Here is a 22,951-nt window from a genome sequence, read left to right as displayed (position 1 = left end):
CACTTTATTTTTTCTTATTTTTCAGAAGCTGATTAAGAGATTTCTATCTACTGTCCTCTTTCCTTTACAGTAAATTTTCCTGTAGGAAGCCAGGCATTAAAATTCAAGTTGCAGGATATAAGCTACTACAGCAAATCTTTCTGCATCTGTTGCAGAAAGACCTAATGACTTATTAAAAATGGGTTTTCCTTGCAAATCCTTTTTACCCTACCATCCTACAATTGAGTTGCTGTATTAAAGGTCTCCAGACCTTCCAAGGGGCATAAGAACAGAAACCACAGTCACCATATTTTTGCTTTTAAATTCAAAAACTATAGTCCAGGTATAAGACTGGAAAGATTTATAAGAATATGCAGTTAAATGGAATCTGTTTCTCCCCAACTATATATACGTGGTCCACCTCTCTCTGACCAAAAAACTCATGTTAAAGAGTGAGATAAAAAGAGTAAAAGAAGAGAAAAAGAAAACTTTGATGAGAATTATTTCAGCTTGCATCCTTCTCCCAACCCTAAGCCTTTAAAGAAGTTCCCTGGCACCAGTGCGGCACAGGAGAATAAAGGGGAAACAAGGGTAAAGGTATATCCAGATAGCAAATCCTGAACAGCTTCACAAGACCCCGTCATACCCCAAGAAGAGCAGGAAGCAGCCAAATGCTCATTTTGCTGCTAGTTTTTGCCCATATACAATAGCTATGAGATAACACAGATGGAGGTTTTTTGTTTTTTGTTTTTTAAAGTGAAGAAGCTTTGTGGTTGGAATGAAGAGGAGGAGCAGATGGTGGAGTGGACCTTAAAGCTAGAGACCAGGTGGAAACATGCATCTCAGCTGCAAATGCCAACTTAAAGGAGTGATGACTACTGAAGATTAAGAAGGAAATGTCCCAATAGGAGTTATCTCACAGTAGATGCTGACTGATGACCATCATGCTTCTGAAGCCAAATCTGGCCTCTTTACCCCAACACCGAATTAAATCTCAGAGAAAGAGTTTTGGGTGAAGTAGAAAAGAACAGCTTTATTGCGTTGCCAGGCAAAGGGGGCCACAGCAGGCTAATGCCCTCAAAACTGTGCCCCAACCTGGAGGGGGTAGTGAGAAGTTTTATAGAAATGGTTCAAAGAGGGCGTGATCAGCTCGTGGACATTCTTCTGATTGGCTGGTAGTGAGGTAAGTGGGAGTCAGCATCATCAACCTTCTGGTTCCAACCATCTGGGGTCTATGTGCTTGTGGGCAGCATATAGTTAACTTCTCCCACCTGGTGGGGCTTTCAATATCTGCAAAACAGCTCAAAGATACTGTGTATATCCCTTGAGGGGGAACCAGGACTTTGCCCCAAAGCTGCACTATTGTTTCTCTTTGACTGTTCCTCCCTTGTCTCACGTCCCCTCCCTTCCCGAATTAACAACTCTTTGAAACTGCCCGTTGGAACTCAGAGAAGGATGTGTGGAGGCTGACTAAAACCTGTAATCAAAGAAATGGGGGACATAGGAAGGCTTTTGTGCCCAGGGGCCCCATGTGGTCCTGCTCGGTATCACTTCCTTGCATGTCTCTCCCAGCAACATTATTCAGTCCATCAATAGTAATTGAGGCACTGTCCTCAACACAGTGATATACAGTATTACACAATGTCTCTGCTCTCACTGAGATGCAGTGGCAGAATATGTGCCCCAGGGAATTGTTCCCTCTGAGAAAAAAGTATGGTACAGGAAAAGTGGGGGAGTGATTAAGTATAAAGCAGAAATGCTTTGAGAAAACCCAGAATTGACTAAGATTCAAGGCTTCATACCAAGATCATGCTGATTTACAGAAAAATAAAGTTAAAATTTCTATGCACTATTATAGTTCTTTACTATTCATCTGCGCCAGGCACTACGCTAGACACTGAGTGTACAATGGTGCCCTTCCTTGTGGAGCCTTCTGCTGGGGTGGCAACACCTCCTTGGCATTAAAATAACACTGACATCTTGCAGCCAGAACACATTTGATGCCTATCTGTCTTTAAAATATCCAGTCCAATGGTTACTTGCCCTGAAATGTTCATTCTTATGCTATCAGGTTTTGTCTTTACATTGCCAAAATACTTCAAGAGATTGACTTGACTCTACTAAAACAAAAAACAAAAACACCAGAACACTAAGTTAAATCCTGAATCCATAAAATAAAGTCATTATTTCAACCACTATTCTTGACTTTTTCCTCAGACTAGTAGACTGCAGTTGTCAGAGGATACCTCCTTTTGCATTTTCCTGCATTATCAACGATTTTTAAAAGCTATGGATGTCTTAACAAAACCTTTTTAAAAATAAAGGTACTAGTACATATATAACCCACCAGAAAGTAATATCCCAGTGGCACAACCATTGCCTTAGTGTTTTTGAAACTTCTGTTTCCAGAGCCACTGTACCAGTCACATAAGAATATCATTCTTGTTGATTCAGAAGATATTATCCATGACATCCTTTGCCAGCTTTGATCAACTAAGGCATACCAATTTATTCTACACTCTAGTTTACATCATGGGGAGACTTAGCTAAGAGAATAGAAAAGGAGAAGCATAATGGGATAGTCAAGGAGTCCTAAGACCAGACTGAAGTTGGGAACCAGAGGATGCTTAGAGGGACTTCTTTCTGGTTTAACATATATTTCTTGAGCCTATTATGTGACAAACACTCTTGTGGGTGCTAAGGAATCAGAGAAAAGGGAGATTTATGATTGTTGCCCTTACAGAGCTTACATGCCTTTCCCAGCTGCTTTAAATAAGCTCAGTTTGTTCCAAGGAGGGGATACAAAGTGAGAATTAAAAAACATAAAAAGCATTTGTACTACATCTTCAGAATCAACCTAGGCTAATGTTATTCTAAGCTTTTCTGGTTATGAACTTCATTTTCACTTCACTTCTCAGTTACTGCTCTTCACTTAGGCCATTTTAGCAACAACTTAATTTGGACTCACTTTCCAAACTTTGACTTTAGAAAGCCGACTCCCACAGGACAAGATCCTCAGCTGTCCTGGCCCAGGTCACTGAGACCCCAAATAAGAGGTGCTTTTCCCCTGTGTCCACTTCTATCTTCAGTGAAATAAACCAGCCAGAACTGTCTCTTTGCCTCACATAGCCCATTAAGGAAGAGCAATGAGACTTATTTCAGAAGCATATTGATTGGAGTTAGTGTGCATTCATGTTCTTATATTTTGGGTATAACTGGCCAATATTTAAATCATCATAGACTGACGACTTCCCAAACAAGGAATTTTAAGATGTATAGAATAGAGTTAAAGAAACCCTAAATTGCACGTGGAAAAACCCAGATTACATTAAATATATTTTGCCTAGCCTCATTTTGATGTTGAAAAATAAATAAGCTAATAACCACGTGAATTTTTTTCTCATCATTCTTCCTTATATTGCTGGTATCTGTTCATAAACCAATTAAAAGTCTTGATTTATATGGATTCAATCAAGTAATCTTTTAGATAACCACTGAGTAAATAGCCTAAAGGATTTTTTTAATGAGCTTTCTAGCTGACATATTTGTTGAAAGAATACTAATCATAAACTGAAGTCATTACATGTATATATCAATTCATGGAAAATCTTTATCCCTAAGAAAATCTACATATAGCAAGATCACGTAAATTGAATCATTTGAGTATACAAAAAGCCCATAAAAGTAGACAACAAAGAGATATACAATAGAAAAATGAGAAAAGAATATGAACAAACTCACAGAAGAGCAGATTAAAATACCCAGCAAACATATGAAACAATGCTCAAATTCACTAATAGTCTGGAAACAGGAATTTAAGTTAAAAATGAAGCATCACTAAGCTTATTAAACTGGCAAAAATTAAGAAGAGCAGTAACACCTATGGCTGGGATAGATATGAGATAAAATTGTACTGACATGCAGTGTCAGCAGAAATGTGAAAGGTGAAATAAGTCTGGCAACACTTACTTAAATTAAAAATCTGCATACCCTTGAAGCCAGTAATACCACCCCTGAGAATCTATCCTATAGATATAAAAAGCATCAGTAAGTTTGAATGAACATGCAATCATTAGATTGCAGCACTATTCATAGTGGCAGAAAACTGGAAACAGTAAATTCCCATTAAGAGGGGAATGACTAAATTAATTATGATAGATTAAATATGAAATTATTCATCCATGAGAAGAATGAACTAAAGCTATACCAGACAACTTGAAGAAACATTCAAATAATATGAACATTTTCTGAGAAACAATTACTGTGCAAAATTCTGTGTGTATATGTGTGTCCATGCTCCAGTATGGAGATATATATATATATATATATATACACACACACACACACATATATATATCTATCTCCAATATACATGCATATAGTTTATATATGAATACATATTATATGAGTGAAGAAAGATTAAACACATTAATCTGTACCTTGTACGTGAGGAGGGTAGAGCTAATGCAGCATAGGAAGGAAACAAGTAAAAGAAGAGACATGCAAAAATGAAAGTTTAAAAAAAAGAACTTCATTTAGAATAAAAAGCATATATTTGATAATTTATACAAAATTAGGTATATGTCTGTGACTATGCATCTAGAAATTTACTAAAAATAATTTTTAAAAATTCAAAAAGAGAAAATATCAAAGCAATAAGAGGCTACAAAAAATATAGGAGAATAGTTAACTAACTAATCCTGGAATGAGGAAGCACAAAGCAAAAAGAATTTTTTAAAAAAGGTGGTAAATTTTGTCACATAAAAATTTTAAATATTTTGAATGTCAAAAAGCACTATAAGCAAAATTAATAGTAATCCACAAACTAAAAATATTGTAACAGTTATGACAAAAGGCATATTTCATAAATAAAATGCTCTTGCAAAACCAAAAGAATTCTAGCACCACTTAGAAAAATGGACAAAGCACTTGAATAAATCACAAAAGAAATATAAATAGCCAATAATCATAGGAAAATACAGTTCAGTCTCAATAATAAATAAATAATTTCAACCTAAAGCATTAAGTAACAAATTTTGTCTATTAATATGACAAAATACTTTAAATAATTAATGCTACTAAGGGTATAGGTAGATATGCCTTTTCAAACACTGCTGGTAACACCTTTCCACAAAGCACTTTGACAATTTGTCACAAGAGTCTTAAAAATGTCAATATCCTTGGCCTCAGTAGTTTCATTTATAAAATCAACCCTAACGAAATAATTGAAAAAAGCACAAGGGTTTATATACATCGATGGCCATTACACATTGCTCAGAGCAGAAAACTGGAGACAGCCTCAATTCTGAATGGAGAACTGCTCAAGTAAGTTCCAAATGGTGGAATATAATACAGCCATTAAAATATTTTCAAAAAAATATTTAACGACATGATATGGGTAAATAATATTAGTACTGCATTAAATTTATAAGTCATAAAAACACCCTACATGCTGTTGTCCCAATTTTATGTACATATATTTGCACAGAAAAAAAGACTGAAGAAGTCAAAATAATTACTTCTAGGTATTGAAATTAAGATGTTTTAATGCTTTTAAGTATTTTATAAATGTCACATAGTTGGTATCTATGAATTAACACATTATTGTCACTGTTAACTTTTTCTTCAAGGAATCAAGGTAATCATTAGACTCAGTCTTACTCAGTTTCCAAATCAATTCTGAGCAGGATGGAAAGTACATCAGAGGCCTCAATCTTAACAATTCAAAGATTCGGCAATCAAAGTGCCATTGATTAGCACTAGGATTCCATGTACCTTCCAAATCAGCTACACAACCCCAATTTTAACAGACTGTGTGTGTGTGTGTTACACGCACACATACTACCACCTGCCTTCAAAGTACTGACTGCCACTTAAAAACATCATTGATCAGCCCCTGCCTCCATATTAACCTCAGCTATGAAAATGAGACATACCTCAACTTCCCTTACTCCTTTGTAACTGTTAACCCCAACAGCAGTCTCCAAACTTTGGATTTTTATAGAGCAGGTTCTTATTAGTTATCTATTTTATACATATTAGTGTATATATGTCAATCCCAATCTCCCAATTCAACACACCACCACCACCACCCCCGGCCGCTTTCCCCCCTTGGTGTCCATACGTTTGTTCTCTACATCTGTGTCTCCATTTCTGTCCTGAAAACTGGTTCATCTGTACCATTTTTCTAGGTTCCACATAGATTCATTAATATACAATATTTGTTTTTATCTTTCTGACTTACTTCACTCCGTATGACAGTCTCTAGGTCCATCCATGTCTCTACAAATGACCCAATTTCGTTCCTTTTTATGACTGAGTAATATCCCATTGCATATATGTACCACATATTCTTTATCCATTTGTCTGTCGATGGGCATGGAGGTTGCTTCCATGACCTGGCTATTGTAAATACTGCTGCAATGAACATCGGGGTGTATGTGTCTTTTTGAATTATAGTTTTCTCTGGGTATATGCCCAGTAGTGGGATTGCTGGGTCATATGGTAATTCTATTTTTAGTTTATCTATTTATCTACCTCAACATAATAAAGGCCATATATGACAAACCCACAGCCAACATCATTCTCAATGGTGAAAAACTGAAAGCATTTTCTCTAAGATCAGGAACAAGACAAGGATGTCCACTCTCACCACTGTTATTCAACATAGTTTTGGAAGTTCTTGCCATGGCAATTGGAGAAGAAAAAGAAATATAAGGAATACAAATTGGAAAAGAAGAAGTAAAACTATCACTGTTTGGAGATGACATGATAGTATTCATAGAGAATGCTAAAGATGCCACCAGAAAACTACTGGTGGCATCTGAGATAGGTTCTGAGATAGGTTCCCTCTATGCCCACTTTCTGGAGAGTTTTTTATCATAAATGAGTGTGGAATTTTGACAAAAGATTTTTCTTCATCTATTGAGATGGTCATATGATTTTTCTTCTTCAATTTGTTAATATGGTGTATCACACTGATTGATTTGCGTATACTGAAGAATCCTTGCATCCCTGGGATAAATCCCACTTGATCATGGTGTATGATCCTTTTAATGTGTTGTTGGATTCTGTTTGCTAGTATTTTGTTGAGGCTTTTGCATCTATATTCATGAGTAATATAGGTCTGTAATTGTCTTTTTTTGTAGTATCTTTGTCTGGTTTTGGTATCGGGGAGATGGTGGCCTCATAGAACGAGTCTGGGAGTGTTCCTTCCTCTGCAATTTGTTGGAAGAGTGTGAGAAGGATGGGTATTAGCTCTTCTCTAAATGTTTGATAGAATTCACCTGTGAAGCCATCTGGTCCTGGACTTTTCTTTGTTGGAAGATTTTCAATTACAGTTTCAATTTCATTACTTGTCAGATTGTGTATTTGAGATGTTTGCTGTTTCTTGAGGTAGGATTGTGTTGCTAAAAACTTCCCTCTTAGAACTGCTTTTGCTGCATCCCATAGGTTTTGGATCATTGTGTTTTCATTGTCATTTGTCTCTAGGTATTTTTTTATTTCCTCTTTGATTTCTTCAGTGATCTCTTGATTGTTTAATAACATGTTGTTCAGCCTCCATGTGTTTGTGTTTTTTATGTATTTTTCCCTGTAATTGATTTTTAATCTCATAGCATTGTGGTCAGAAAAGATGCTTGATATGATTTCAATTTTCTTAAACTATTACTATGTTACTGTCGATTTCTTCTTTTAGAGCTGTTAGCAGTTGCCATATGTATTGAGATGCTCCTTTTTGGATTGATCCCTTGATCATTATGTAGTGTCCTTCCTTGTCTCTTGTATCATTATTTTAAAGTCTATTTTAACTGATATGAGTATTGCTACTGCAGCTTTCTTTTGATTTCCATTTGCATGGAATATCTTTCTGCATCCCCTCACTTTCAGAGTCTATTTTAACTCATATGAGTATTGCTACTGCAGCTTTCTTTTGATTTCCATTTGCATGGAATATCTTTCTGCATCCCCTCACTTTCAGTCTGTATGTGGACCTAGATCTAAAGTGGGTCTCTTGTAGACAGCGTATGTATGGGTCTTGTTTTGGTATCCATTCAGCGCGTCTGTGTCTTTTGGTTGGAGCATTTGATCCATTCACGTTTAAGGTAATTATCGATATGTATGCTCCTATTACCATTTTCTTAATTGTTTTGGGTTTGTTTTTGTAGGCCCTTTTCTTCTCTTGTGTTTCCCACTTAGAGAAGTTCCTTTAGCATTTGTTGTAGAGCTGGTTTGGTGGTGCTGAATTCTCTTAGCTTTTGCTTGTATGTAAAGTATGTTATCTGTCGTTTTTCCCTTTCAATAATTTTTCTTTGTCTTTAATTTTTGCGAATTTGATTGCTGTGTGTCTCGGCATGTTTCTCCTTGGGTTTATCCTGTATGGGACTCTCTGTGCTTCCTGGACTTGGGTGGCTATTTCCTTTCCCATGTTAGGGAAGTTTTCAACTATAATCTCTTCAAACATTTTCTCAGGTCCTTTCTCTTTCGCTTCTCTTTCTGGGACCCCTATAATGCGAATGTTGTTGTGTTTAATGTTGTCCCAGAGGTCTCTTAGGCTGTCTTCATTTCTTTTCACTCTTTATTCTTTATTCTGTTCTGTGGCAGTGAATTCCACCACTCTGTCTTCCAGATCACTTATCCATTCTTCTGCCTCAGTTATTCTGCTACTGATTCCTTCTAGTGTATTTTTCATTTCAGTTATTCTTTGTTCATCTCTGTTTCTTTGTTCTTTAATTCTTCTAGGTCTTTGTTAAACATTTCTTGCATCTTCTCGATGTTTGCTTCCATTCCTTTTCTGAGGTCCTGAATCATCTTCACTATCATTACTCTGAATTCTTTTCTGGTAGGTTGCCTATCTCCACTTCATTTAGTTGTTTTTCTGGGGTTTTGTCTTGTTCCTTCATGTGGGACGTAGCCCTTGGCCTTTTCATCTCATCTATCTTTCTGTGAATGTGGTTTTTGGTCCACAGGCAGCAGGACTGTAGTTCTTCTTGCTTCTGCTGTCTGCCCTCTGGTGGATGAGGCTATCTAAGAGGCTTGTGCAAGTTTCCTGATGGGAGGGATAGGTGGTGGGTAGAGCTGGCTGTTGCTCTGGTGGGAAGAGCTCAGTAAAACTTTAATCCTCTTGTGTGCTAATGGGTGGGGCTGGGTTCCCTCCCTGTTGGTTGTTTGGCTTGAGGTGACCCAACACTGGATCCTACCCAGGCTCTTTGGTGGGGTTAATGGCAGACTCTGGGATGGCTCACGCCAAGGAGTACTTCCCAGAACTTCTGCTGCCAGTGCCCTTGTCCTCACTGTGAGACACAGCCACCCCCCGCCTCTGCAGGAGACCCTCCAACCCTAGCAGGTAGGTTGGTTCACTCTCCTATGGGGTCACTGCTCCTTCCCTTGGGTCCCGATGCACACATTACTTTGTGTGTGCCATCCAAGAGTGAAGTCTCTATTTCTCCCAGTCCTGTCAAAGTCTGTCTCATTGTGGCTTCTCCTTTGTCTTTGTTTTTGGTGAGTTCCAGGGTCTTCCTGTTGATGATTGTTCAGCAGTTAGGTGTGATTCCAGTGCTCTCACAAGTGGGAGTAAGGGCTCATCCTTCTACTCCACCATCTTGCGAGATGTCTCTCTAATAGCTTCATATTTATTTTTAAATATACACATACTACTGTTATATATTATAAATAATTAAATATATGTTATAAATTACCTAAATATAAAAGATTATAAAGAATGTGATAAAAAGCAATATAAATGGGAGTTCTATTATTTTGTTCCTATACCCCAATGAATCATTTTATTTGCCCCAGTATATATGGCTCTTCTACAGACACCACAGCCTTAGACCACACTCTCCAATCCCACTATCCATCTCCTTCCCCCACTGCATCAGAAGCATGTTCTGAAATTCAGGAATGCCTTATTTTGTGTTGGCCAAAAAGTGCCTTCAGTTTTTAAGTAAAAATAAAAGACATCTTTTTCATTTTTGCCAAGAACTTTATTGAACAATGTATTCAACCTTTTGTTCCACTACCTTCTGCCATTTTTCAGGCAACTTCATAATTCCAATTTCCCAAAACTTTTTAATTTTTTCAGCAAAGAACTGTTCCAGGTGCCTTTTACAGCCTTCCAGAAAATTGAAATTTTTTTTCCATTAAGAGAATTTTGTAAAGACCGAAATAAATGGAAATTTGAAGGTGCAAGGTCTGGTGAATATGGCGGATGAATCAGAACTTCCCAGCCAAGCTGTAAGTTTTTGCTTGGTCATCAAAGAAACATGCGGTCTTGCATTATCCTGATGGAAGATTATGTGTTTTCTATTGACTAATTTCACACACTTTTCGCTGAGTCCTGCTTTCAGTTGGTCTAATTGGGAGCAGTACTTGTTGGAATTAATTGTTTGGTTTTCTGGAAGGAGCTCATAGTAGAGGACTCCCTTCTAATCCCATCATATACACAACATCACCTTCTTTAGATGAAGACCAGCCTTTGGTGTGGTTGGTGGTGGTTCATTTTGCTTGCCCCACAATCTCTTCCGTTCCACATTATTGTACAGTATCCACTTTTCATTGCCCATCACAATTTGTTTTAAAAACAGAACATTTTCATTACGTTTAAGTAGAGAATCAGTGAAGAGGTTTTTTTTCCCTTTACTTATGTGGAACCCAAACATCAAAGCGATGAACATAACCAAGCTGGTACAAAATAATTTTCAACACTTGATTTGGATATTTTGAGTATGTTGGCTAACTCCCACGTGGTATAACATTGATTGGTCTCAATTTGATCACTATCAACTTCAACTGGTCTACCTGACTGTGGGTCATCGTTCAGAGAGAAATCTCCAGCACAAAATTTGCAAACTACTTTTGCCATATTTGATCAGTCACAGCACCTTCTCCATACACTGCACAAATCTTTTTTCGCGTTTCAGTTGCATTTTTACCTTTCTTGAAATAATAAAGCATAATATGCCAAAAATGTTGCTTTTTTTCTTCCATATTGAATATTAAAATGGCTAAACAAAAATTCACCAATTTTGATAAGTCTTTATAATGCACACTGATATGACAGCTGTCACATACAATCTAACAAAATTGTTTCGAATGAAGTTAAAGACAGCTAAGTGCTACTAGAGTCATCTTACAGAAAAAACTGAATGAAACTTTTGGCCCACCCAATACTTGAGTCAGCTCAAACTATGACAGTATTCATAACAGAACTCACTTATATAATATGAAAAACCATGTCCTTCCTATGCCTATTTTATCTTTTGGCAAAATCTGGATTTTAAAATGTAAATATTACATACAGCATGGTATGTAATATTGGTATGTAATATTGGCAGTATGGTATGTAACTAAGTTTCTGTTATTATTGTTCACATTTGTTGATAATGATTACTACTACTGCAACAACTACCACTACTAACAACTACTACTTCTTTACTGGTATAAATAATTTTGGTATTTACTGGTATAAATAAATATTTAGTACTTTCAAAAATTTCAGTAATATACCTCTACAGACTCTTGAAGGTTATCATGGCATGGAGCAAGAAGGGATGTCTTCTCCCATTTCTGTGCAACTTGATTGGCTTCTTCTATCTTCTGCTCACAACTTTTCTGAGAATTTAGCAATGTCGTCTCATAAAATTCTTGAATATCTGTAAAGAAATGCAAGGGAAAAATCAAAATGTCATATACCACTTCACAGATAGCTTCTCCATGTACATGTATATGGAAAATTTTGCTGCTTAAAAAAACTACATAAATATGTATTCAAAGAAAAAAACAAAAATAGAGGAAATCCTAAAAATTGCATTTTTACCTGCATGAAAATTCTTATAGCAACTTTATTCAGAATTGCAAAAATGGGAAGAAATCAAAATATCCTTCAATTAGTGAATGGATAAACAAACTGTAGTAAATTCATTTAATGTAATACTATTCAGCAATAAGAATGAATGAGTTATCAAACCATGTAAAAACATGGATGAATCTTAAATATATATTGCTAAGTTTAAAAGTGCCAGGCATGTAGCTGGGCTACATATTGTATGAGTCCATTTATATAATTTGTGGATAAAGCAAAACTAAAGAGACAATAAAATGGTCAGTGATTTCTAGAGGCTCTGGGAGAGGAGAGGAGGGTTGAATAGGTAAAGCACAGGGTGATGAAAACATTCTGTAATAATACTGTAATGGTGGGCACCTAACAAGAAGCATTTGTCAAAACCCAAAGAATTTTACAGCACAAAGAGTAAACCAAATGCATGCAAACTTAAAAAATCATTTAGGAGGTCAAGGAATCCCAAGATGTACAGACTGTGACAAAAGAATCTAACTATATTACAAATGAATGAAATAACCTCACTGAAGGCAGTAGGAGAAAAAGTTGAAAACCTAAAAATGAGTAGAGACTGTAAAACCAAAGACAAAGAAACTACACAAAAGCATCCTAGTCTATACTCTAGTTGGTAAAATTGTTTCTCATGGAATCCAAGTCAACAACTGTGAAGCCACTGTACATATATAACTAGAACTGAACAATTAAATAAATAGATGGTAGATAGTGGGAGGCAGGTTTCTCACTGTTGGAGTAGGAAGTTACAAAAAAGAAAGTGGGTGGGGTGTCGTACTAGACTGATTCATATGATTTTGGATTAGATTTGAAGACAGCATTACAAACTCCTGTTTGGCTTAACAGAGATATGAATAGATACATATAGAAATACTTACAGATATGCATACACACAGGTTAGTATAAACACATATATTCCCTACATCTGTCTGCTGAAAGGGCCTACAAGTAATGACTTTGGCCTCTATACAGCCTTCTCCACCAAATGGTAGAGGGTAATGAATAAGTACAGTTGATATTAGCTTAGAATTGGGGGTATCTATATGAATTCAAAAGTTGTGGAAGGAAGGAAGGGAGGGAGGGAGGGAGGAAGGAAACCCAGAGATAAACCCATGCACATATGGTCACCTTATTTTTGATAAAGGAGGAAAGAATATAAAATGGAGAAAAGACAGCCACTTCAATAAGTGGTGCTGGGAAAACTGGACAGCTACATGTAAAAGAATGAAATTAGAACACTCCCTAACACCATACACAAAAATAAACTCAAAATGGATTAAAGACCTAAATGTAAGGCCAGACACTATAAAACTCTTAGTGGAAAACATAGGCAGAACATTCTATGACACAAATCACAGCAAGATCCATTTTCACCCACCTCCTAGAGAAATGGAAATAAAAACAAAAATAAACAAATGGGACCTAATGAAACTTAAAAGCTTTTGCACAGCAAAGGACACCATAAATAAGACGAAAAGACAACTCTAGGAATGGGAGAAAATATTTGCAGATGAATCAACAGACAAAGGATTAATCTCCAAAATATACAAGCAGTTCATGCAGCTCAATATCAAAAAAACAAACAACCCAATCCAAAAATGGGAAAAGATCTAAATAGTCATTTCTCCAAAGAAGATATACAGATTACCAACAAACACATGAAAGGATGCTCAACATCACTAATCATTAGAGAAATGCAAATCAAAACTACAATGAGGCATCACCTCACACTGGTCAGAATGGCCATCATCAAAAAATCTACAAACAATAAATGCTGGACAGGGTGTGGAGAAAAGGGAACCCTCTTGCACTGTTTGTGGGAATGTAAATTGATACAGCCACTATGGAGAACAGTATTCAGGTTTCTTAAAAAACTAAAAATAGAACTACCATATGACCCAGCAATCCCACTACTGGGCATATACCCTGAGAAAACCATAATTCATAAAGAGTCATGTACCACAATGTTCACTACAGCTGTATTTACAAGAGCCAGGACATGGAAGCAATCTAAGCGTCCATCGACAGATGAATGGATAAAGATGTGGCACATATATATAATGGAATATTACTCAGCCATAAAAAGTAATGAAACTGAGTTATTTGTAGTGAGGTGGACGGACCTAGAGACTGTCATACAGAGTGAAGTAAGTCAGAAAGAGAAAAACAAATACTGTATGCTAATACATTTATATGGAATCTAAAAACAAATGGTTCTGATGAACCTAGGAGCAGGATGGGAATAAAGACACAGATGTAGAGAATGGACTTGAGGACATGGGGAGGGGGAAGGGTAAACTGGGACAAAGTGAGAGAGTGGTATGGACGTATATACACTACCAAATGTAAAACAGATAGCTAGTGGGCAGCAGCCACATAGCACAGGGAGATCAGCTCAGGGCTTTGTGACCACCTAGAGGGGTGGGATAGGGAGGGTGGTAGAGAGACGCAAGAGGGAGGAGATATGGGGATATATGTATACGTATAGCTGATTCACATTGTTATAAAGCATAAACTAACACACCATTGTAAAGCAATTATACTCCAATAAAGATGTTTAAAAAACTTTTTAATTTAAAAAAAGAACCCTAAAAAAAACCAACACAGAACTTATATGAAAGAGCAACCAAAGATGGCCAAAACTGGAGCAATTTGCACAAATATGTATGTAACATAGGATTCTCTATGTTATTTAATACACAAAGTATTAAATAAATATCCAAGAATTTATATTGGTATGAATGAATGGATTAATTAATTAATTAAAATGTGTCATTATTTTTTTTAGAAAACTCAATGGATGGGTTAAACAGCAGATTAGACAAAGAAGAACTGGGAAAGAAATTACCCAGAATGTAAAAGAGGATAGATAAGAAGGTCCATTATTTTTCTGATAGATGTCTACAAGCAAAAATATGATAAATAACAAGCGATATTTAAAGGGATATGGATACAAAATTTTTAGAATTTATAAAAATGTGGATTATCAGGTCCTGAAAGTAACAGTTTATAAAAAAGAGAATAAATAAAACCTATGCCTAGGAATAGACATAGCATAATTAGCAGAATATCAAAGACAAAGCAAAGTCCTTAAATGCAAACACAGAGAAAAGATCAATCAGACGTCTAAGTAGCAATAATGGAAGCTAGATGACAGAACAACTTCAAAATTTCTAGAGAAAATAACTATTACCATAGAATTGCCTTCCTTGGCAAATCATATATCTTATTTTTTTAAAGTTTGCATCTAGAATATATAAAGAACTCTCAAAACACAAAGAAGCCAAAGAATACAATAGAAAAATGGGCAAAGTACTGAAGAGGCACTTCACCAAAGAAAATAAAAGGTGGCAGATAAGCACATGAAAAGATATTCAACTAATCATTAGGGAAAGGAAAATATAAAACCACAATGAGATACTAATACATATTTATTAGAATGGCTAAAATGATAAAAATTGATCATCCCAAGCACTGAGAGTGATCTGAAGGAACTAGAACTCTCAGTCACTGATGGTGAGAATGGAAAATGGTACAAACACTTCGAAAACCAGTTTGGCAGCTTTTTTTTTTTTTTTTTTTTTGGTACGCGGGCCTCTCACTGTTGTGGCCTCTCCCGTTGCGGAGCACAGGCTCCGGACGCGCAGGCTCAGCGGCCACGGCTCACGGGCCCAGCTGCTTCACGGCATGGGGGGTCTTCCCGGACCGGGGCACGAACCCGTGTCCCCTGCATCGGCAGGCGGACTGCTTCACGGCATGTGGGATCCTCCCGGACCCGGGCACGAACCCACGTCCCCTGCATCGGTAGGCGGACTCGCAACCACTGCGCCACCAGGGAAGCCCCTTGGCAGCTTTTTGAAAAGTTAAATATACAGGTACTATATAATCCAGCCATCACTGTTCTAGATACTTATCTAAGAAAAAGGAAATATATATCCATACAAAACCAAAGCAAATATCATTAGCCATGGTGAAAAACTGAAAGCATTTCCTCTAAGATCAGGGACAAGACAAGGTTGTCCACTCTCACCACTATTATTCAACATAGTTTTGGAAGTCCTAACCATAGCAATCACAGAAGTAAAAGAAATAAAAGGAAATACAGCAGAGAGAGGAACACTCCCAAACTCATTGTACGAGGCCACCAGCACCTTGATACCAAAACCAGGCAAAGATGTCACAAAAAAAGAAAACTACAGGCCAATATCACTGATGAACATAGATGCAAAAATCGTCAACAAAATAATAGCAAACAGAATCCAACAACACATTAAAAGGATCATAGACCATGATCAAGTGGGGTTTACCAGAAGAATGCAAGGATTCTTCAATATACACAAATCAATCAATGTGATACACCATATTAACAAACTGAAGGATAAAAACCATATGATAGTCTCAGTAGATGCAGAAAAAGCTTTTGACAAAATTCAACACCCATTTATGATAAAAACTCTCCAGGAAGTAGGCAGAGAGGGAACCTACCTCAACATAATAAAGGCCATATATCACAACATCCACAGCCAACATCATTCTCAATGGTGAAAAACTAAAACCATTTCCTCTAAAATCAGGAAAAAGACAAAGTTGTCCACTCTCACCACTATTATTCAACACAGTTTTGGAAGTGTCAGCCACAACAATCAGAGAAGAAAAAGAAATTAAAGGAATCCAAATTGGAAAAGAAGAAGTAAAATTATCACTGCTTGCAGATGACATGATACTACACATAGAGAATCCTAAAGATGTTACCACAAAACTACTAGAGCTAATCAATGAATTTGGTAAAGTAGCAGGATACAAATTTAATGCACAGATATCTCTTGCATACCTATACACTAATGGTGAAAAATCTGAAAGAGAAATTAGAAAACACTCCCATTTACAATGGCAGCAAAAAGAATAAAATACCTAGGAATAAACCTACCTAAGGAGACAAAAGACCTGTATGCAGAAAACTATAAGACACTGATGAAAGAAATTAGAGATGATACAAACAGATGGAGAAATATACCATGTTCTTGGATTAGAAAAATCAATATTGTGAAAATGACTATAGTACCCAAAGCAAACTACACATTCAATGCAATCCCTATATAACTACCAATGGCATTTTTCACAGAACTAGAACAAAAACTTTCACAATTTGTAAGGAAACACAAAAGACACCAAATAGCCAAAGCAATCTTGAGAAAGAAAAACGGAGCTGGAAGAATCAGGCTCCCTGACTTTAGACTATATTACAAAGCTACAGTAATCAAGACAGTAATGTAAAAGAATGAAATTAAAACACTTCCTAACACCATACACAAAAACAAACTCAAAATGGATTAAAGACCTAAATGTAAGGCCAGACATTCTAAAACTCTTAGTGGAAAATATAGGCAGAACACTCTATGACATACATCACAGCAAGATCCTTTTCGACCCACCTCCTAGAGAAAAGGAAATAAAAACAAAAATAAACAAAGAAACAAAAAGAAACAAATAAAGAAAAAAAAATAAACAAATAGACTAATGAAACTTAAAAGCTTTTGCACAGCAGAAGAAACCATAAACAAGACAAAAAGACAACCCTCAGAATGGGAGAAAATATTTGCAAATGAATCAACAGACATATGATTAATCTCCAAAATATACAAGCAGCTCATGCAGCTCAATATCAAAAACACAACCCAATCCAAATATGGATGGAAGACCTAAATAGACATTTCTCCAAAGAAGATATACAGATTGCCAACAAACACATGAAAGGATGCTCAACATCACTAATCATTAGAGGAATGCAATTCAAAACCAGAATAAGGTATCACCTCACACCAGTCAGAATGGCCATCATCAAAAAATCTACAAACAGTAAATGCTGGAGAGGGTGTGGAGTAAAGGGAACCCTCCTGCACTATTGGTGGGAATGTAAATTGATACAGCCACTATGGAGAAAAGATTGGAGTTTCCTTAAAAAACTAAAGATAGAACTAACTATTATATGACCCAGTAATCCCACTACTGGGCATATACCCTGAGAAAACCATAATTCAGAAAGAGTCATGTAGCACAATGTTCATTGCAGCTCTATTTACAATAGCCAGGACATGGAAGCAACCTAAGTGCCCATCGACAGATGAATGGATAAAGAAGATGTGGCACATATATACAATGGAATATTACTCAGCCATAAAAAGAAATGAAATTGAGTTATTTGTATTGAGGTGGATGGATCTAGAGTCTGTCATACAGAGTGAAGTAAGTCTGAAAGAGAAAAACAAATACCGTATGCTAACACATATATATGGAATCTAAAAAAAAAGAATGGTTCTGATGAACCTAGGGGTGGGACAGCAATAAAGACGCAGACGTAGAGAATAGACTTGAGGACATGGGGAGGGGGAAGCATAAGCTGGGATGAAGCGAGAGAGTAACACTGACATATATACACTACCAAATGTAAAATAGATAGGTAGTGGGAAGCAGCTGCATAGCACCAGAAGATAAGCTCGGTGCTTTATGACCACCTAGAGGGGTGGGATCGTGAGGGTTGGAGGGAAGTGCTAGACAGAGGGGATATGGGGATATACGTATACATATAGCTGATTCACTTTGTTGTACAGCACAAACTAACACAACATTTTAAAGTAATTATACTCCAATAAAGATGTTAAAAAAAAAGAAACAAAAGGAATCCATATTGGAAAAGAAGAAGTAAAATTGTCAGTTTCCAGATGACATGATACTGTACATAGAAAACACTAAAGATGTCACCAGAAAACTACTAGAGCTTATCAATAAATTTAGTAAAGTTGCAGGATACAAAATTAATACACAGAAATCTCTTGCATTCCTGTACACTAACAACAAAAAATCAGAAAGAGAAATCAAGGAAACAATCCCATTTACCATTGCATCAAAAAGAATATAATACCTAGGAATAAAACTACCTAAGGAGGTAAAAGACCTGTACTCAGAAAACCATAAGACTCTGATGACACAAAAAGATGGAGACACATACCATGTTTTGGTTGGAATAATCAATTGTGAAAATGACTATTCTACCCAAAGCAATCTACTGATTCAATGCAATCCCTATCAAATTACCAATGGCATTTTTCACATAATTAGAACAAAAAATTTTACAATTTGTATGGAAACACAAAAGACCCAGCATAGCCAAAGCAATCTTGAGAAAGAAAAATGGAGCTGCAAGAATCAGGCACCCTGACTTCAGAGTATACTACAAAGCTACCAGTAATCAAGACAGTATGGTACTGCCACAAAAACAGAAATATAGAACTACGGAACAGGACAGAAAGACCAGAGATAAACCCGTGTACTTATGGTCACCTAATCTATGACAAAGGAGGCAAGAATATACAATGGAGAAAAGACAGTCTCTTCAATAAGTGGTGCTGGGAAAACTGGACCGCTACATGCACAAGAATGAAATTAGAACACATCCTAATACCATACACAAAAATAAACTCAAAATGGATTAAAGATCTAAATGTAAGGCTGGATACTATAAAACTCTTAGAGGAAAACAGGCAGAACACTCTCTGACATAAATTGCAGAAATATGTATTTTGATCCACCTCCTAGAGTAATGAAAATAAAGACAGAAATAAACAAATGGGACCTAATGAAACTTAAAAGCTTTTGCACTGCAAAGGAAACTGTAAATGAAAGGAAAAGGCAACCCTCAGAATGGGATAAAATATTTGCAAACGAAGCAACCAACTAGGGATTAATCTCTAAAATATGGAAACAGCTCATGTAGAGCAACATCAAATAAAACAAACAACCCAATCAAAAAAATGGGTGGAATATCTAAATAGACATTTCTCCAAAGAAGACATAGATATGGTTAAAAAGCACATGAAAAGATGCTCAACATCACTAATTATTAGAGAAACACAAATCAAAACTACAATGAGGTATCACCTTACACCGGTCAGAATGGCCATCACCAAAAAAACCTACAAACAATAAATGCTGCAGAGGATGTGGAGAAAAGGGAACCCTCCTACACTCCTGGTGGGAATGTAAACTGGTACAGCCACTATGGAAAACAGTATGGAGGTTCCTTAAAAAACTAAAAATAGAGCTACCATATGATCTATCAATCCCACTCTGGGCATATATCCGGAGAAAACCATAATTCGAAAAGATATATGCACCCCAGTGTTCACTGCAGCACTATTTACAATAGCTAGAACATGGAAGCAGAGGAATGAATAAAGAAGATGTGGTACATATATACAATGGAATATTACTCAGCCATAAAAAAAGAATGAAATAATGGCATTTGCAGCAACATGGATGGAGCTAGAGATTGTCATACAGAATGAAGTAAGCGAGACAGAGAAAGACAAATATCATATGGTATCGCTTATATGTGGAATCTAATAAAAGGTGGCAAATGAACTTATCTACAAAACAGAAATAGAGTTACAGATGTAGAAAATAAACTTATGGTTACCAGGATGTAAGGGGGAAGGGGTAATTTGGAAGACTGGGATTGACACATACACACTACTATATATAAAATAGATAAGTAATAAGGACCTACTGTATAGCATAGGGAACTCTACTCAGTACTCTGTAGTGGCCTATATGGGAAAAGAATCTAAAAAAGAGTGGATATATGTATATGTATAACAGATTCACTTTGCTGTACACCTGAAACTAACCCAACGTTTTAAATCAACTATACCCCAATAAAATTTTTTTAAGAAAAGGTCAGATTTGAAAACAATACAAATCTCCATCAACAGGTGAATGAATAAACAAATTTTGGTATACACATACAATGGACTCCTACTCATCAATTTAAAAAAAAAAAAGCAAAGATTGATACACCCAACATGGATGAAACTCAAAATAATATGTCAAGTAAAAGAAGTCAGACAAAAATGAATGCATCTTTATAATACCAGTTATATAAAATTCTAGAATATGCAAACTAATCTATATTGATAGAAAACAATTCAGTAGTTGCCTGGGAATGGGGATGTGAGGGTTGGCAGCAAAGTGTGAGTAGGGGAGATTATAAAGGGACAAGAGGAAACTTTAAGGAGTAATGGATACACTCACTATCTTGATTGTGCTAATAGTTTAACTGGTGTATACATATGTCAAAACATATTAAATCATCTATTTCACATATGTGCAGTTTATTATGTATCAATTACACCTCAATAAAGAAAGCAAAAAAGACAAGATGCAAATTGAGAGAAGATAATTTCATAACATATAGGCAAAGGAACAGTATCCAGATATGTAAAGACCAACAAACCAAAAAGGAAAAGACATGCAAACCAAAAGAAAAAAATGGGTAAGAAGTATAAACAGGGCATTTCACAGTAAACATATATCACTGATAAGTTTGATAAGGGAAAAGATTCTCAACCTCATTAGTGATGATAAATACAAACTAAGATCATAACCAAACACCATCTACACCAATAATATTGGCTAAAATATTACTGTTGCTTAGTATATTCTGATATCAGAAAGAGTGATTCCTCCAGCTCTATTCATCTTTCTTAAGATAGTTTTAGCCATTCAGGGTCTTTTGTGTTTCCATAAAAATTTTTAAATTATTTGTTCAAGCTTTGTGGAAAATGTCATTGGTGTTTTGATAGGGACTGCATTGAATCTGTACATTGCCTTGGGTAGTATGGTGATTTAACAATATTAATTTTTCCAATCCAAGAACACAGTATATCTTTCCATCTGTTTGTGTCATCTTTAATTTCTTTCAACAGTGTCTTACAGTTTTCCAAGTACAGGTTTTTTACCTCCTTAAGTAAATTTATTCCTAGGCATTTCATTCACAGATATAAAGAACAAACTAGTGGTTAGCAGTGGGGAAAGGAAAGAGGGAAGGGGCAATATATGGGTAGGGGATTAAGAGGTACAAACTATTATGTATAAAATAAGTTACAAGGATACATTTTAAAACACTTGGAATATAGCCAATATTTGATAGTAACTATAAATTGAGTATGACCTTTAAAAATTGTGAATCATTATATTGTACACCTGTAACATATAATACTGTATGTCAACTACACTCCAATTAAAAAAAGAAGAAAAAAACAAAATATGGATCAATGGTAACTTATTTATTCCTGATGAGTCTGAATTGCCATGACTACTTTAGAAAACAATCTTGTATTGTCTTGTGAAATTGAACATTCATTTCTCTTATAATGCATCATTTCTACTAGTCAGTACATATCCTAGATAAACTCTTACATATATGCACAAAGAAACAAACCAAATGTCCATAGCAGCAAAGATCATGGAGAAAAAAATTAGAAACAATCTAATATTCATCAAAAGGAAGATGGATAAATGTGGTATGTTCTCAAAATGGAATTTATGTAGCAGTAAAAATGAACTATAGTATCATGAGATAACAGGAACAAATCTTAGAAACATAATGTTGAGTGCAAAAAAGCAAGTCTCAGTATAAAAATATTTTTGTAAAGTTCAAAAACAGGCAAAACTAAACTACAGATTTTCAGGCATTCATACAAACATATGTGAAAAAAAAAGAGACCAAAGCAAAAAGCATGTGAAAAGTTGTAATTAGCGCAGTGCAAGGGATGGGCAAGAAAATGGGATAAAGGAGGAACACATAGGTAGATGCAAATTAATGGTAATAGTCTAGTTCCAGATTTGGGAGGTGATTTCAGAAATGTTTATTTTATTATCATGTTATATATATTATATATAAATTACATATATTCTTTTACATGTATTAAATATTACATTTTTTAAATAATGAAGAAAATTTTGACGGTTTCATAAATATTATGTTTTACTTTAAAAAGTTACCAGTCCTCAAACTTCATGCACAACTACAACTTTATTCTGCCACTAGCGATAAAGAGGCTGTGAAGTCATGTATGGAAAATGTGTAAGAGAAGAAGGCAAAAGTCATACAGATATAAATTCATACAAATCCTTTCCATATTTTTGAATATTGTAAGAGTTGGTAGGGTATTAATTGATTTGTCAAAAGTGAGAGGTAAAAGGAATTTTTAAGAAGTAAAATCCAAAAAATAAGATGTTTATATTATCCGGTCTCAAGTAATAATTAAAAAGAAAAGAAAAAAAGAA

The 22,951-nt window shown here is 35.7% G+C and overlaps 1 protein-coding gene across 1 annotated transcript in view; it reads right to left on the bottom strand.

Annotated features, from left to right (window-relative positions):
- Positions 1-22,951, bottom strand: part of DLG2 (discs large MAGUK scaffold protein 2) — a 2,147,153-nt gene that overhangs the window by 1,808,536 nt on the left and 315,666 nt on the right. The window contains exon 4 of the mRNA XM_028501170.2: positions 11,485-11,630. Within this exon, the coding sequence (XP_028356971.1) occupies positions 11,485-11,630 (146 nt within the window). The remainder of the gene's footprint in view (positions 1-11,484; positions 11,631-22,951) is intronic.

The sequence above is a fragment of the Physeter macrocephalus genome, chromosome 16 (assembly GCF_002837175.3).
Source record: "Physeter macrocephalus isolate SW-GA chromosome 16, ASM283717v5, whole genome shotgun sequence".
In the NCBI taxonomy this organism is placed as follows: domain Eukaryota; kingdom Metazoa; phylum Chordata; class Mammalia; order Artiodactyla; family Physeteridae; genus Physeter; species Physeter macrocephalus.
The sequence above is the reverse complement of the archived record's forward strand: the minus strand, read 5'-3'. Positions and strand labels throughout refer to the sequence as shown.